Below are 11,942 nucleotides of genomic sequence, written 5' to 3'. Positions count from 1 at the left end.
TTTCTGGATCATGATTATTGCTAACTTGAATGCAGGTTCTTTGTTCTCAAAGATGGGGGATTTTGCTGAGATAGTAGATTCTAATAATTTTGATATTGTCGGCGTTACGGAAACCTGGTTTAACGATGACGTGAATTCGGCTGATGTGTCACTACCTGGTTTTAAGTTTATCCGCAATGATAGGGTAGGTAGGGGTGGTGGTGTATGTGTGTTTGTGAGAGAGCATTATAAGATCAAAGTAATTGATATGGACTTCGAATTCGAGAGTCCTGTGGAATGTCTTTGGATACAGCTGAGTATTCGAAAATTGAGTATTGTGATTGGTGTAGTATATAGACCTCCAAATCGTAGAAAGCGTAAGTCCAAGTTTAGTTCTTTCGTTAACGACGTTGATCTGATGTTGAATTATGTGTGTCCTATGGCTGATTGTGTTTTTTGTATCGGTGACGTCAACGTCAACCTGCTGAATTCATCAAACCCTCTGTGTGAATGTTTTTCCTCCTATGGATTTGATCAAATCATCCAGGAGCCAACAAGAGTTACTCTAACATCGAGTACGCTATTGGATCCGATTTTTGTGAAATGTCCGGCCAACTTCATGGGAGTGAGTGGAGTTAAGAACATGTGTCATATTAGCGATCATCGCTAAGCGATGATTCTGTGAGTGCTACGTACCTGGTTCGAAGAGGGTGCAAAAGTTTATAAATTATAGGGACTTCGATGATTTTGATTGTGAAGCTTTCCTTTCAGACTTGAGATCAGACTTGAGATCGGAAAGGTGGCACTCATTCACCCGCGAACCTAATATCAATAAAAAAGTGCAAATCTTCAATGACATCTTACTGAGCGTTTATGACCGCTATGCTCCTGTTAGACGAAGGAGAATCTCTAAGCCTAGAGCGCCCTGGTTGACTGAACGGCTCAGGGGGTTGATGAGGAAGCGGGACCGAGCTTTTGCTACATTCAGGCGGTCTGGTTCAGCGGAGGATTGGAATGAGTATAAGAGAATGAGAAATGGTACTCTGGCTGAGATTAGACGTAGCAAAAAGTTGCCACCGCCTTTTTATTTATTTTTGTTATTAAGAAATTTATATAACTGAACTGGGCAAAATAATGCAATTGGCAGCTGTTGTAGTCTTTAGAGGGCTGGGTCGCGGATAAGGAGGTTGTTTAGTTTTAACTGAAATTAAAATTAATTTATTGGGCGCCACCAGATTTCTATTTCACAATTAAATGCAATGATGTTGAAAATTACACAAAATCTGGAAAGTGTATTATAGAAAATTGGAATATATCATATGTGAGGAAAATTAAATGATAAAGAAAATATGAAACCTCAATAACAATCTATTGAACCAAAATTCCCAAAAATCCCAAGGTACCTTGTTGAATCTAATCCTAAAATACTTATTCCTAATTATTTACAAAGTAATTCTACAAATTGCTCAAAATGGACAGATCTGACCTTTTTCCTGATCGATTTTGAATTCCAAGCACCTTTTGATAGGCGGTGGATCCTGCCTTGAGAAATGGAAAAGAACAGCATACAAATCTCCTTTCAAAATGTTCTTCAATTTCAAATCTTGAGAGGAAAGTCTTTATGAGAGCTCCCTCAGTCCCTAACATAATTATAATAATATATAAGTAACCTAATTGAATTCTCGAGGAACATGTTAATAGGACTTACCCCTTGTAGGAGGAAAGCTAATAAAATTCTTGAATTCCTGATACAGTATTTGTACAGTTCGGAACATCCAAATCGGTGAATACAAATGGAGCAGATACACTATAGGTATACTCTCAACTAGAATACAATGTATTGAATTGAATTAGAGAAAGGACGTGAAATCTTCTGTTGTTACACTTACGTATTAACTGAAGAACGAATATTAACACCCTCAATTCCAGGATGTAGATAGTAATTGCGAAATGAGATATAGATAAAATTAAAAAGGTACAAATCTGAATCACAAAGGAAGCACATGAGTTTCTCCTGATCAAATCCCTTCTGGAATTTTCTAGGCAGAATTTTCTTAACACATGATTTTTAGAGATTGCGCGCGACTGTCGCTGGCGCATCGAAATCAAAGGAACATTACATTTGAATGTTACAAAGTTATATCTCTTGGCTGCTAATTCTGATGGTAATGAAGCTGTCTGGAAGGCTTTGAAGTCTCTGAATGTTGCTAAGGTTCATGCAAGGGCTATTCCAGATTGCTTAAAGGACGCGGAATCTATTAGTGATTTTTTCTCAGCATTCAATGGTGTTGCAGGTGATGATGCGTGTACTGATAAGATTTCGTATTATAACAGCAATAGTTATAGAACTGAGCCATCATTCCATTTCAAAATTGCTTCGTTGGAACAGATAAGGACCATCATGACTGGAATTCGAACTAAAGCCGTGGGCGACGATGATGTAACGCTGGATATGCTCGTTCATGCGTTTCCAGTAATAGAGTCGTATGTTCAGCATCTGGTCAATAGCTGCATAGTGGCCGGTGTGTTTCCTGTGCAGTGGAAGTGCGCTATTGGTATACCGCTTCCGAAAACAGTGGAGCCTACTTCTTGTTCGGATTTGAGGATCATCAGTATTCTGCCACTTTTGTCTAAGGTGTTGGAGAAGGTTTTGTCTGATCAGATTTCGGAGTACGTCAATGACTTCAATTTGCTACCATCGTACCAGTCTGGCTTTCGCAGGAATCACAGTACTGCTACTACTCTGGCATCGGTCACAAATAAAATATTCCATGATCTTGATCGGGGTTATTCTGTACTTCATATTTTGCTTGATTTTTCGAAAGCATTCGACACGATTAATCATTCCCTTCTGTATGCCAAGCTAAAATATTTTGGTTTCTCTGCCTCAGCTGTTTCTATGATAAGATCTTTCCTAACATTCCGAAGTTTAAGGGTGCTGGTGGACGGCAGGTACGCGACACCGAAATCAATCCGGGCAGGCGTTCCGCAGGGTTCCATATTGGGGCCATTGTTGTTTATTATTTATGTGGCTGATCTTTTTTCTTGCTTAGACCACTGCATTGCTGAGGCATTTGCGAACGATGTTCAGTTGATGTTCCGGTTTAGGGGGAGTGAATTGAATTTGGCTTCGGCTAGAGTCAACCAGGACCTTGAAACGATTCTACAAATGTGTAAATCTCATAATCTTTCCATTAACTCGGCGAAGACCAAATGCATTGTTTATTGTAAAAGGAAGGATAGGGATAAAATCAGAGCCGGTTTGGATTTCAGTCTGAACGGGGATAAGTTGGATATAAGTAATAGCGCCAGGAATCTGGGAGTCTTATTTGATGAAGACGTGAGATTTCGGAAGCATGTTTCCACTTTAGTTAGGTCGGCGTTCTATAAGCTTAGAATTCTCTATTCTGCACGTAAATATCTGACTTTTCAGATGAGAAAAAATTTATCAGAGGTACTAGTTTTGTCAACTTTCAACTATTGCGACATAATTTATGGCCCTTGTTTGGATGTTTTTCATAAAAGAAGAATTCAGCTTGTGCAGAATTAATGTTGCAGATTTGTTTTTGGTCTTCGTAAGTTTGATCATGTGTCTGGTAGGATCAAGGATTTGGGTTGGCTGAGGATGGAAAGCAGGGTGAAGCTGCACATGGGATGTTTTGTGTTCAAACTTATGAAGAGTCCCATAGAAAATAGGATCATGGATCATTTGGTTCCTAGATCTGATATTCACTCCGTCAACATTAGATACCCATACAGGTTGACAGTTCCCGCTCATCGAACAGCTGGGTTTCGTAGGTGTTTTTCCTTTAATGCTGCAAAAGTAATGAATACATTTGACACCGATGTTAGAAATTTTACATCGTTTTTTTGCATTTAAGTCTCAGCTCAAATCTTTTCTGCTTACCAGAGAATAGATATGTATTTTTTCAGATTTTTTTTTTATATTTTAGTCGGTGGTAGTGCTCATATTTTCCTTTATGTTTAATTAATGTAGAATGCTATTTTTTTTGCATGGAGATTGTTATTCTCTTTCTTTGAGGCTGTTGGTTGTCTATTTGCTATGTGTGTACTCTATATTTCATTTTTATATTGTAATTTACCATAGGGGAGTCGGCGGAGTTAAGTGTAAGAGTAGTCTTTGAGACTAAACTTCGCTCCGGCGATTCTTCTCGATTTATGTAAGTTGTATAGTTCTTTTTTTCTTGTTAAGTAGTGCCAATAAAGTCGATTTATGACTTTAGCCTTGCGGCTTTCACACTCCTCTCCAGAGGAAAATTCACTTATCCCAGATATCTCAGATATCAAAAGGATTAAGCTCTGTTGGAGCCCTTTCCAGATTTTCGGGCTCGTGGTGGTGGTCGGGTCCGGGTCGCCCCTCGCCTCCCTGCTGTAGGTTGGATTCCTGCTCCACCCGCACTTCCTGTCGGAGCAGACGGTGTTCCTTTGAATTCCCCATGTACTTGCGTACAGTTCTCGCCGTTCCGAGCAGTACCGCCTTCTGCATGACTCTATAGATATTTTCGTCCAACTGAAGTTTCCTCAAGTTCTCTAGTAGAGATTATTATTATTATTATTATTATTATTACCTCCCAAAACAAGTCAGTCACAACCCGGAAAAGCAGCAAAGTTTCGAGTAACAAATCCCAAAGATGTCAGCTATTAGAAATATAACTCGAAAGAGAACGGAAATTGGCAGAAATCGAAAAGAAATTATTGGATAAAGATACTAAATTGAAAATGGCAAAACTGAAATATGGAAACTCTAGCGATCTCTCATACGACGAAGAAATAAAATCTGTGACCAGCAAGTCGTCTTTTGTAGAAAAATGGGTGAATACGTACGATCCCAATCCAGAATACAAAGATATAGTTAATTCTCAAGAACCTAAATATTCTAATAATCCTGAAAATATGGCGGAAGAGCTGACGATAAAACAATTTATGGCTCGACAATCTTTCAGCAAAGAACTTCCAGTATTTTCCGGAGAACCAGGGGAGTGGATGAACTTCATTCATCAATTCAGAGAAACTACTAAGATTTGCGGATTTTCAACAGCAGAAAACATGGTACGGTTACAAAAAAGCCTCAAAGGTAAGGCTAAAGAATTTGTAAGTGCTCTACTAACATTCACACAAGAAGTAGACAGAAAAATTGAGACCCTTGAGATGAGATATGGTAGACCAGAAGTTATTATTCAAGATCTCATTGACTCTGTGAGAAAAATTCCTGATATGAAAGAAGAAAAATTAGACACTGTGTTGGATTTCTCAAATAGAGTTCAAAATTTAACAGTAACTATCCAAAGCCTCAACTGCGAGGAGTACTCCTCAAATCCTCAGTTACTGTGCGATGTCGTGAGAAAACTAAGTCCGAACCTGAAATTGGAATGGGGGAGGAAAGTTGTGGAGCTGAAAAAAGAACTCAAGAAGGTTTCTATAATGGAGTTCTCTCAATGGTTAGCTGAAACTAGCGAAGCTGTCATGTATGTTGTACCAGAACATGAACAAGAGAAAAGGAAGAAATATGTGTGTTCTACATCTATCCAACAGGAGAAAACAGTTTATAAATGTAAATATTGCAAGAAAGACGGACATAAGGATGAAAAATGCAATTCCTTCAGGAAAATTGAAATCGATAATCATTGGAATTGGGCCAGAGAAAACAAAGTATGTTTCACCTGCCTTTCGTCCTCCCATCATACAAAATTCTGTAGAAGTAAAAAGAAGTGTGACGTGAATGGTTGTCTCTTCAAACACAATCCTTTACTTCATAAAGAACCAGAAAGAAATTCATATTTAGAAGAGCGAGTCAATCACCACATCAAGGGAAGAAAGAAGAACGAAGTTCTTTTAAGGAAAAAAAAAAAAGTTCTAACATATGCACTTTTCGACGAAGCTTCCACCATTACTATGATCGACGCCAAGTTAGCAGATGAAATTGGTGCGACCGGACCTTGTGAAGCACTGAAGATAAAATGGACAAACAGTATGACCTCTGAGGAGACAGATTCGAAAAGGGTTAATATGCAGATACGCGGAAAAAATGAAGAAACTAATTATCTTCTGAACAATGTCAGAACAGTCGAAAATCTATGTCTTCCGGTTCAGTCAGTTGATATGAAAAGTATGCCACAAAAATTCCGATACCTGCAGAACTTAAAATTGTCATCTTTAGTCAATGCACAACCAAGAATTCTTATTGGACAGGATAATATAGACCTAATTATTGCCACAGAAGTTCACGAAGGAGGAAAAAATGATCCAGTTCTATCAAAGTCAAAATTAGGATGGGTTTTACACGGAAATATCGGCAAAAATTATTTGGGGCGAGTAGACGAAGAATTCTCCTTCTTTGTTATGCATCAATATGAAGAATTGGAAGAACTTGTGAAAAATTCATTCAAAATTGACTGTTTAGGAGTGAAATATTATAATAAAGAACAAAATCCGGACGTACTTCGAGCTGAAGCAATTCAAGAAAAAACCACGAGAAGAATTGGTCCAAACAAATGGGAAACTGGCCTCTTGTGGAAAAACGATGATGTCGAATTACCGAACAATAAATTCACTGCTTTGACTAGGCTCAAGTCTATCGAAAGAAAAATGGTTATAAATGAAGCATTTGGAATCGAATATGAAAAGAAAATTGAAGAGTATTTGGAGAAAGGTTATGCTAGAAAATTGTCGGAAGCGGACGACGGTGGTTTCTACCACATTTTGCCGTGACCAATAAAAACAAACCAGGCAAAATACGATTCGTTTTCGATGCTGCGGCGAAAACAAATGGTGTTAGTCTAAACGACGTTCTTCTTAAAGGTCCCGATCTGTTGAACTCCCTGCTTGGAGTAATTTTTAAATTCAGACAAAGAAACATTGCAGTAACAGCAGATATTCAAGAAATGTTTCATAGAGTTTTTATCAGACCAGAAGACAGAAATGCACAACTTTTCCTTTGGAAAGGTAGAGGAACGTATGAAAGAAATCCTGAAGTGTACGAAATGGTGGCCATGATATTCGGTGCGGTTTCATCACCAACCTCGGCTCAATTCGTCATGAGGAAGAACGCTGCATAATTTAAACAATCCTATCCGAAAGCATTCCAAGCCATCACTGAAAGACATTATGTTGATGATTACCTGGATAGCTTCGATACCATCGAGTATTCCAAGGTGCTACGTTCTGAATTTATTTGAAGCACAAGAAATTCAACTCCACATTTTTTGCGATGCGAGTGCCCAGGCTTATGCCGCAGTTGCATACTTTCGAATCACAAAAAAAAATTTGATAGAAACCTCTTTCGTAATGGCAAAATCAAGAGTTTCACCTATCAAGAACATCGTTTCGATTCCTAGACTTGAACTTCAAGCTGCAGTTTTGGGTAGCAGATTAGCAGTGACTATAAAAGAGAACCATAGTTTGAATATCCACAAATGTTTCTATTGGACTGATTCCAAAACAGTAGCTGGATGAATAAAAGCTAATCCAACTATTTTCAAGCCATTTGTTGCCCATAGAGTGTCTGAAATTGTAGAAAATACCGATGCAAGAGAATGGAATTGGATATCGACAAAAGAAAATGTTGCCGATGATACCACGAGGGAAAATTATCAAAACGAATGGAAAACTGGTGGCAGATGGTTAAAAGGGCCTCCTTTCCTCAAGAATAAAACTGAAGAATGGCCCCAATATCAGATTCCCGATTTTGATACTTCGGAAAATAAAAAATGTTTTGTAGGTGTAACCGTTAAGGTGAATATAACAGAAGCCTTGCCAAAAATTACCAGATTCTCAAGGTGGTTAAAACTCATTCGTACAACAGCTTGGATGTTGAGATTTTTACAACAAGTCAAGAAGAAATCAACCATAGATGGGTAACTGACGACGAGCGAAGTGGAAATAGCCGAAAAACTATGGATAAGATGTGTTCAAAGTGAAGATTTTTCAGAAGAATTCCAGTCTCTTAAGTCAAGTGGAATGGTTGAATCATACAGCAAATTGTCCAAATTGTCTCCAATTTTAGATCACGAAGATATTATACGGGTCCGGAGCAGAATAATATATTTCAACGATTTAACGGATGATGCAAAATTTCCCATCATACTCGAGCCAAAAAATTATTTCACAAAATTACTAATTCGTTATTATCACAACAAAGCAGCACATAGTGGACAAGAATTTGTCGCCAACGAACTACGCCAACGATATTGGATTCTGAATATGAGGTCAGCGGTCAGAAATTCTTGGACAGAATGTCAGTTTTGCAAAAACAGAAGAGCAAAACCTGAAATTCCAGAGATGGCCCCACTGCCAGAATCCCGACTAGGTTCGTTCGTAAGACCTTTCACTACGATCGGTATGGACTATTTTGGACCTATGCAAGTTTCAATTGGCTGTAGACGTGAAAAGAAATATGGGGTACTCTTCACTTGCATGAGCACCCGTGCAGTTCATCTGGAAATAGCTCATTCTTTGACCACAGATTCGGCGATAATGGCAATTAGAAGATTAATCGGTCGAAGAGGATGCCCCAAGAGAATATTTTCAGATAATGGCACAAATCTACGAGGAGCAGAAAGGGAGCTGAAAAATGCAATTGAAAATTTTGACCAAAACAGAATGACATCAAGCATGACAACAAATAATATTGAATTTAATTTCATACCTCCTTCTGCTCCTCACATGGGTGGCAGCTGGGAGCGTTTAGTTAAATCGATAAAGATAACACTGAGTATCATCTTAAAAGATAAATATCCACAAGAAGAAGTTTTACAAACTTTATTGATTGAAGCGGAAAGTTTAGTGAATAGTCGGCCTTTAGTTCACGTTTCACTGGACAATGCAGATAGTGAAGCACTCACACCGAACCATTTTTTGATGGAAAATTTGACGAGAATGATTTAGTCACAAGAAAACAGTGAAGAAAATCACAACTTTTGACTGATCATTTTTGGAGACGCTGGATCAAGGAATATCTTCCTGTCCTAACAAAAAGAACGAAGTGGTTTTCATCTTCCAAAAGAAAAATTGGTATTGGCGATGTAGTCATCATTATCGACTCGCAATTTTCGAGAAACACATGGCCTAAAGGTATTGTCACTGCAGTATATCCCGGTGCAGATGGAAACATTAGAGTGGTCGATGTTAAAACAACTATTGGAACCTACAGACGACCTCTCACCAAATTATGTTTACTTGATCTGGAAGGAAATTATGAAAAGAAGTAATGATGGCTCATCACTGGGAGGGAGTGTTACCACGAACTTTCAATTTTATTGTAAATAAGTTATTTGTTGCTATGATTCATGTTAGAATCGAGTGTGTATGTCAATTACTATTATATTTTGAATAATATTAAACCCTGAATATCAAATACTGTTGTTCTTTCATAAGTCACACAGGGTAAATACTTATCATTCGATAAATTACACCAAGATTGAAAGTATGGTAAGGGATGAAGAAATCGAGGACAGGGACAAAGTCCGGACAACAAAGTACAGCATCGAACACATTAACATAGTAAAAGAATTTTGGAGAAATCTCAACAGGCCCCAAGATTCACCATCTTACAACTTATGCTTACGACAACAAAATTAAATATCAAAATGGTGAACATGAAGTCGAGAAGAATATTTTTGTTAAAATGTAAGGATAGAGATTTTCTTCCAAACTTCTTGAAAGTTAAAAATGCACATATTGAGATTAAAAGTGAGTACTTAAATGAAAAATATCAAAGGTTACACATGAAATATCTTAAACAAATTCTCAAATTAATAATAACAGACACAACGAAAACTATCAACAACCTACAGAGGTCATTGTCGCAAACTCTAAACACACTCCAGACATACATATCTGACGAAGAATTTTCAATGTTTGACAAATTACAAGGATCATTAATGAATACGAATATACAACACAATACAGTGAGACATAATAATAAACTCAGCATACTTAACTTGAGACAACATCCTATCCAACAGAATACACTACAAAACACGATTGAAAATCTCTCCAACACTACAATACCACCTGACATTCAAAACATACTGACTCTCGATCCTAAGTTTACTGTAAACACTAACAATGTGAAACAAGTACCAATAAATCGAATAATCGCTAACATCGAAAGTAACATAACTAAACTTTCCCAGGAAAACCAAAATACAATCAGAACAAAATTAACAAGTACACTTCAACAACACTGTAACAAAATAAAAAATTCAAAGCCAGAACAACAGAAATGCATCTCAAATTACTATAAAACAAAGAAATTTCTTTAGGAAAACCCACAAATTATAGTCACAAAAGCAGACAAAGGTAATGCAACAATAATAATAGAAAAAGATGAATACACACAGAAAATGAAACAACTACTTAATGACACCAAAACGTATAAAGCAATTGAAAAATTCACGAAGTAGAAGTGAAAACGCAAATAAATAAAATGTTTGAACAAGACATAATTCAAAATTCACATTCACCCTACTCCAGCCCAGTTTGGGTTGTACCAAAAAAAGAAGACGCTTCAGGAATCAAGAAGTGGAGATTAGTGATAGATTATCGGAAACTAAATGAAATAACTGTTGGAGATAATTATCCATTACCCAATATTGAAACAATTTTGGATCAGTTAGAAAACTCAATTTATTTTTCAACATAAGATCTAGCCTCAGGTTTTCACCAAATCGAAATGGACGAAAAAGATAAAGAAAAAACTGCATTCAGTACTCCTTCAGGACATTTTGAATTCAACAAAATGCCATTTGGATTAAAATCAGCGCCCAATACTTTTGCAAGACTAATGAATATTGTTTGTTTTTGTTATTTAGATGACATTGTTGTATATGGCTCTTCTTTACAAGACCATAACGAAAAATTAAGGAAAGTATTTGATCAATTGAGAATACATAATTTGAAACTTCAACCAGACAAATGTGAATTTTTGAAAAAAGAAATTACTTATCTTGGCCATATCATAACGGATAAAAGTGTAAAACCAGACCCAAAAAAAGTCGAAGCTATTAAGAATTTAAAGGAACCAACCAACGCAAAAATGATTAAAAGTTTCTTAGGATTTGTTGGATATTATCGAAAATTCATTAAAGACAGGAATTGCAAAACCTCTTACATCATTATTGAGGAAAGATCAAAAATTTGATTGGGGAGAATCACAACAGAAAGCTTTTTCTGAACTGAAGAACATAATTACAACCGATTCATTATTAATTTACCCAGATTTTTCTAAACCATTTATTTTAACAACAGACGCATCGAATGAAGCTATAGGCTCAGTTCTTTCGCAAGGAAAACATGGAAAAGATTTACCAATTGCCTATTATTCAAGAACATTATCGAATACGGAAAAAAATTATTCAACCACAGAAAAAGAACTATTAGCAATCGTTGACTCTTGCAAACATTTCAGACAATATTTATTTGAAACCAGTAATATTCAAATCTATACGGACCATAAACCTTTAATTTATCTAAAAAATTGTTCGGATCCTTCAGGACGATTAGCACGATGGCAAACATTATTAATGGATTACAATTTCGAAATAAAATACAAAAAGGGTAAACAAAATAAAAACGCTGACTTTTTAAGTAGAATTCCAGATTATAATGTGAACTCCATTGGGGAGAGGTGTGAAGAAACAGAAAATTTCACATTCAATGATTTTAAACGTTTTCATCAGATGAACTTGAATATTCCAGAACCAAAAATGGTAAAGAAACCTCTAAATAGAATTCGTAATTTAGTAATTCCATTTTCAACAGACAAATCAGAAAGAAATGAATACTCCGATTACGTGTACAAACATTTTTCGAATATAATTCCTCAAAATAATCGAATTGCAGAAGTAAGTCTCAAAAAACTACCTGAACAAATAATCTATGTGATATTTATCAAAGATAACGTCACAGAATCCACAACATACGAAACATTATTTGAAACCCTG

General features: G+C 36.6%; 1 protein-coding gene across 1 annotated transcript; it reads right to left on the bottom strand.

Moving 5' to 3' along the window:
- Window positions 1-1,331: 1,331 nt before the first annotated feature.
- On the bottom strand, window positions 1,332-2,105 carry LOC123311557. The gene is made up of 3 exons (XM_044895595.1): window positions 1,869-2,105; window positions 1,688-1,804; window positions 1,332-1,619 (listed from the first exon to the last, which is right to left on the bottom strand). Exons 1-3 carry the CDS (start codon window positions 2,077-2,079, stop codon window positions 1,435-1,437), a joined length of 513 nt encoding a protein of 170 aa, XP_044751530.1. The 5' UTR covers window positions 2,080-2,105; the 3' UTR covers window positions 1,332-1,434.
- Window positions 2,106-11,942: the final 9,837 nt, after the last annotated feature.

This window comes from Coccinella septempunctata, chromosome 4 (genome assembly GCF_907165205.1).
Source record: "Coccinella septempunctata chromosome 4, icCocSept1.1, whole genome shotgun sequence".
Lineage (NCBI taxonomy): Eukaryota > Metazoa > Arthropoda > Insecta > Coleoptera > Coccinellidae > Coccinella > Coccinella septempunctata.
This window is presented reverse-complemented; position numbering and strand designations above follow the sequence as displayed.

Coding starts and splice junctions, on each gene's coding strand:
- LOC123311557 (XM_044895595.1), bottom strand. CDS start 2,079: ATGCGCCAGCGACAGTCGCGCGCAATCTCTAAAAATCATGTGTTAAGA. Junction 1,805..1,868: donor ATTCGTTCTTCAGTTAATAC/GTAAGTGTAACA, acceptor ATTGTATTCTAG/TTGAGAGTATACCTATAGTG. Junction 1,620..1,687: donor TAGCTTTCCTCCTACAAGGG/GTAAGTCCTATT, acceptor TAATTATGTTAG/GGACTGAGGGAGCTCTCATA.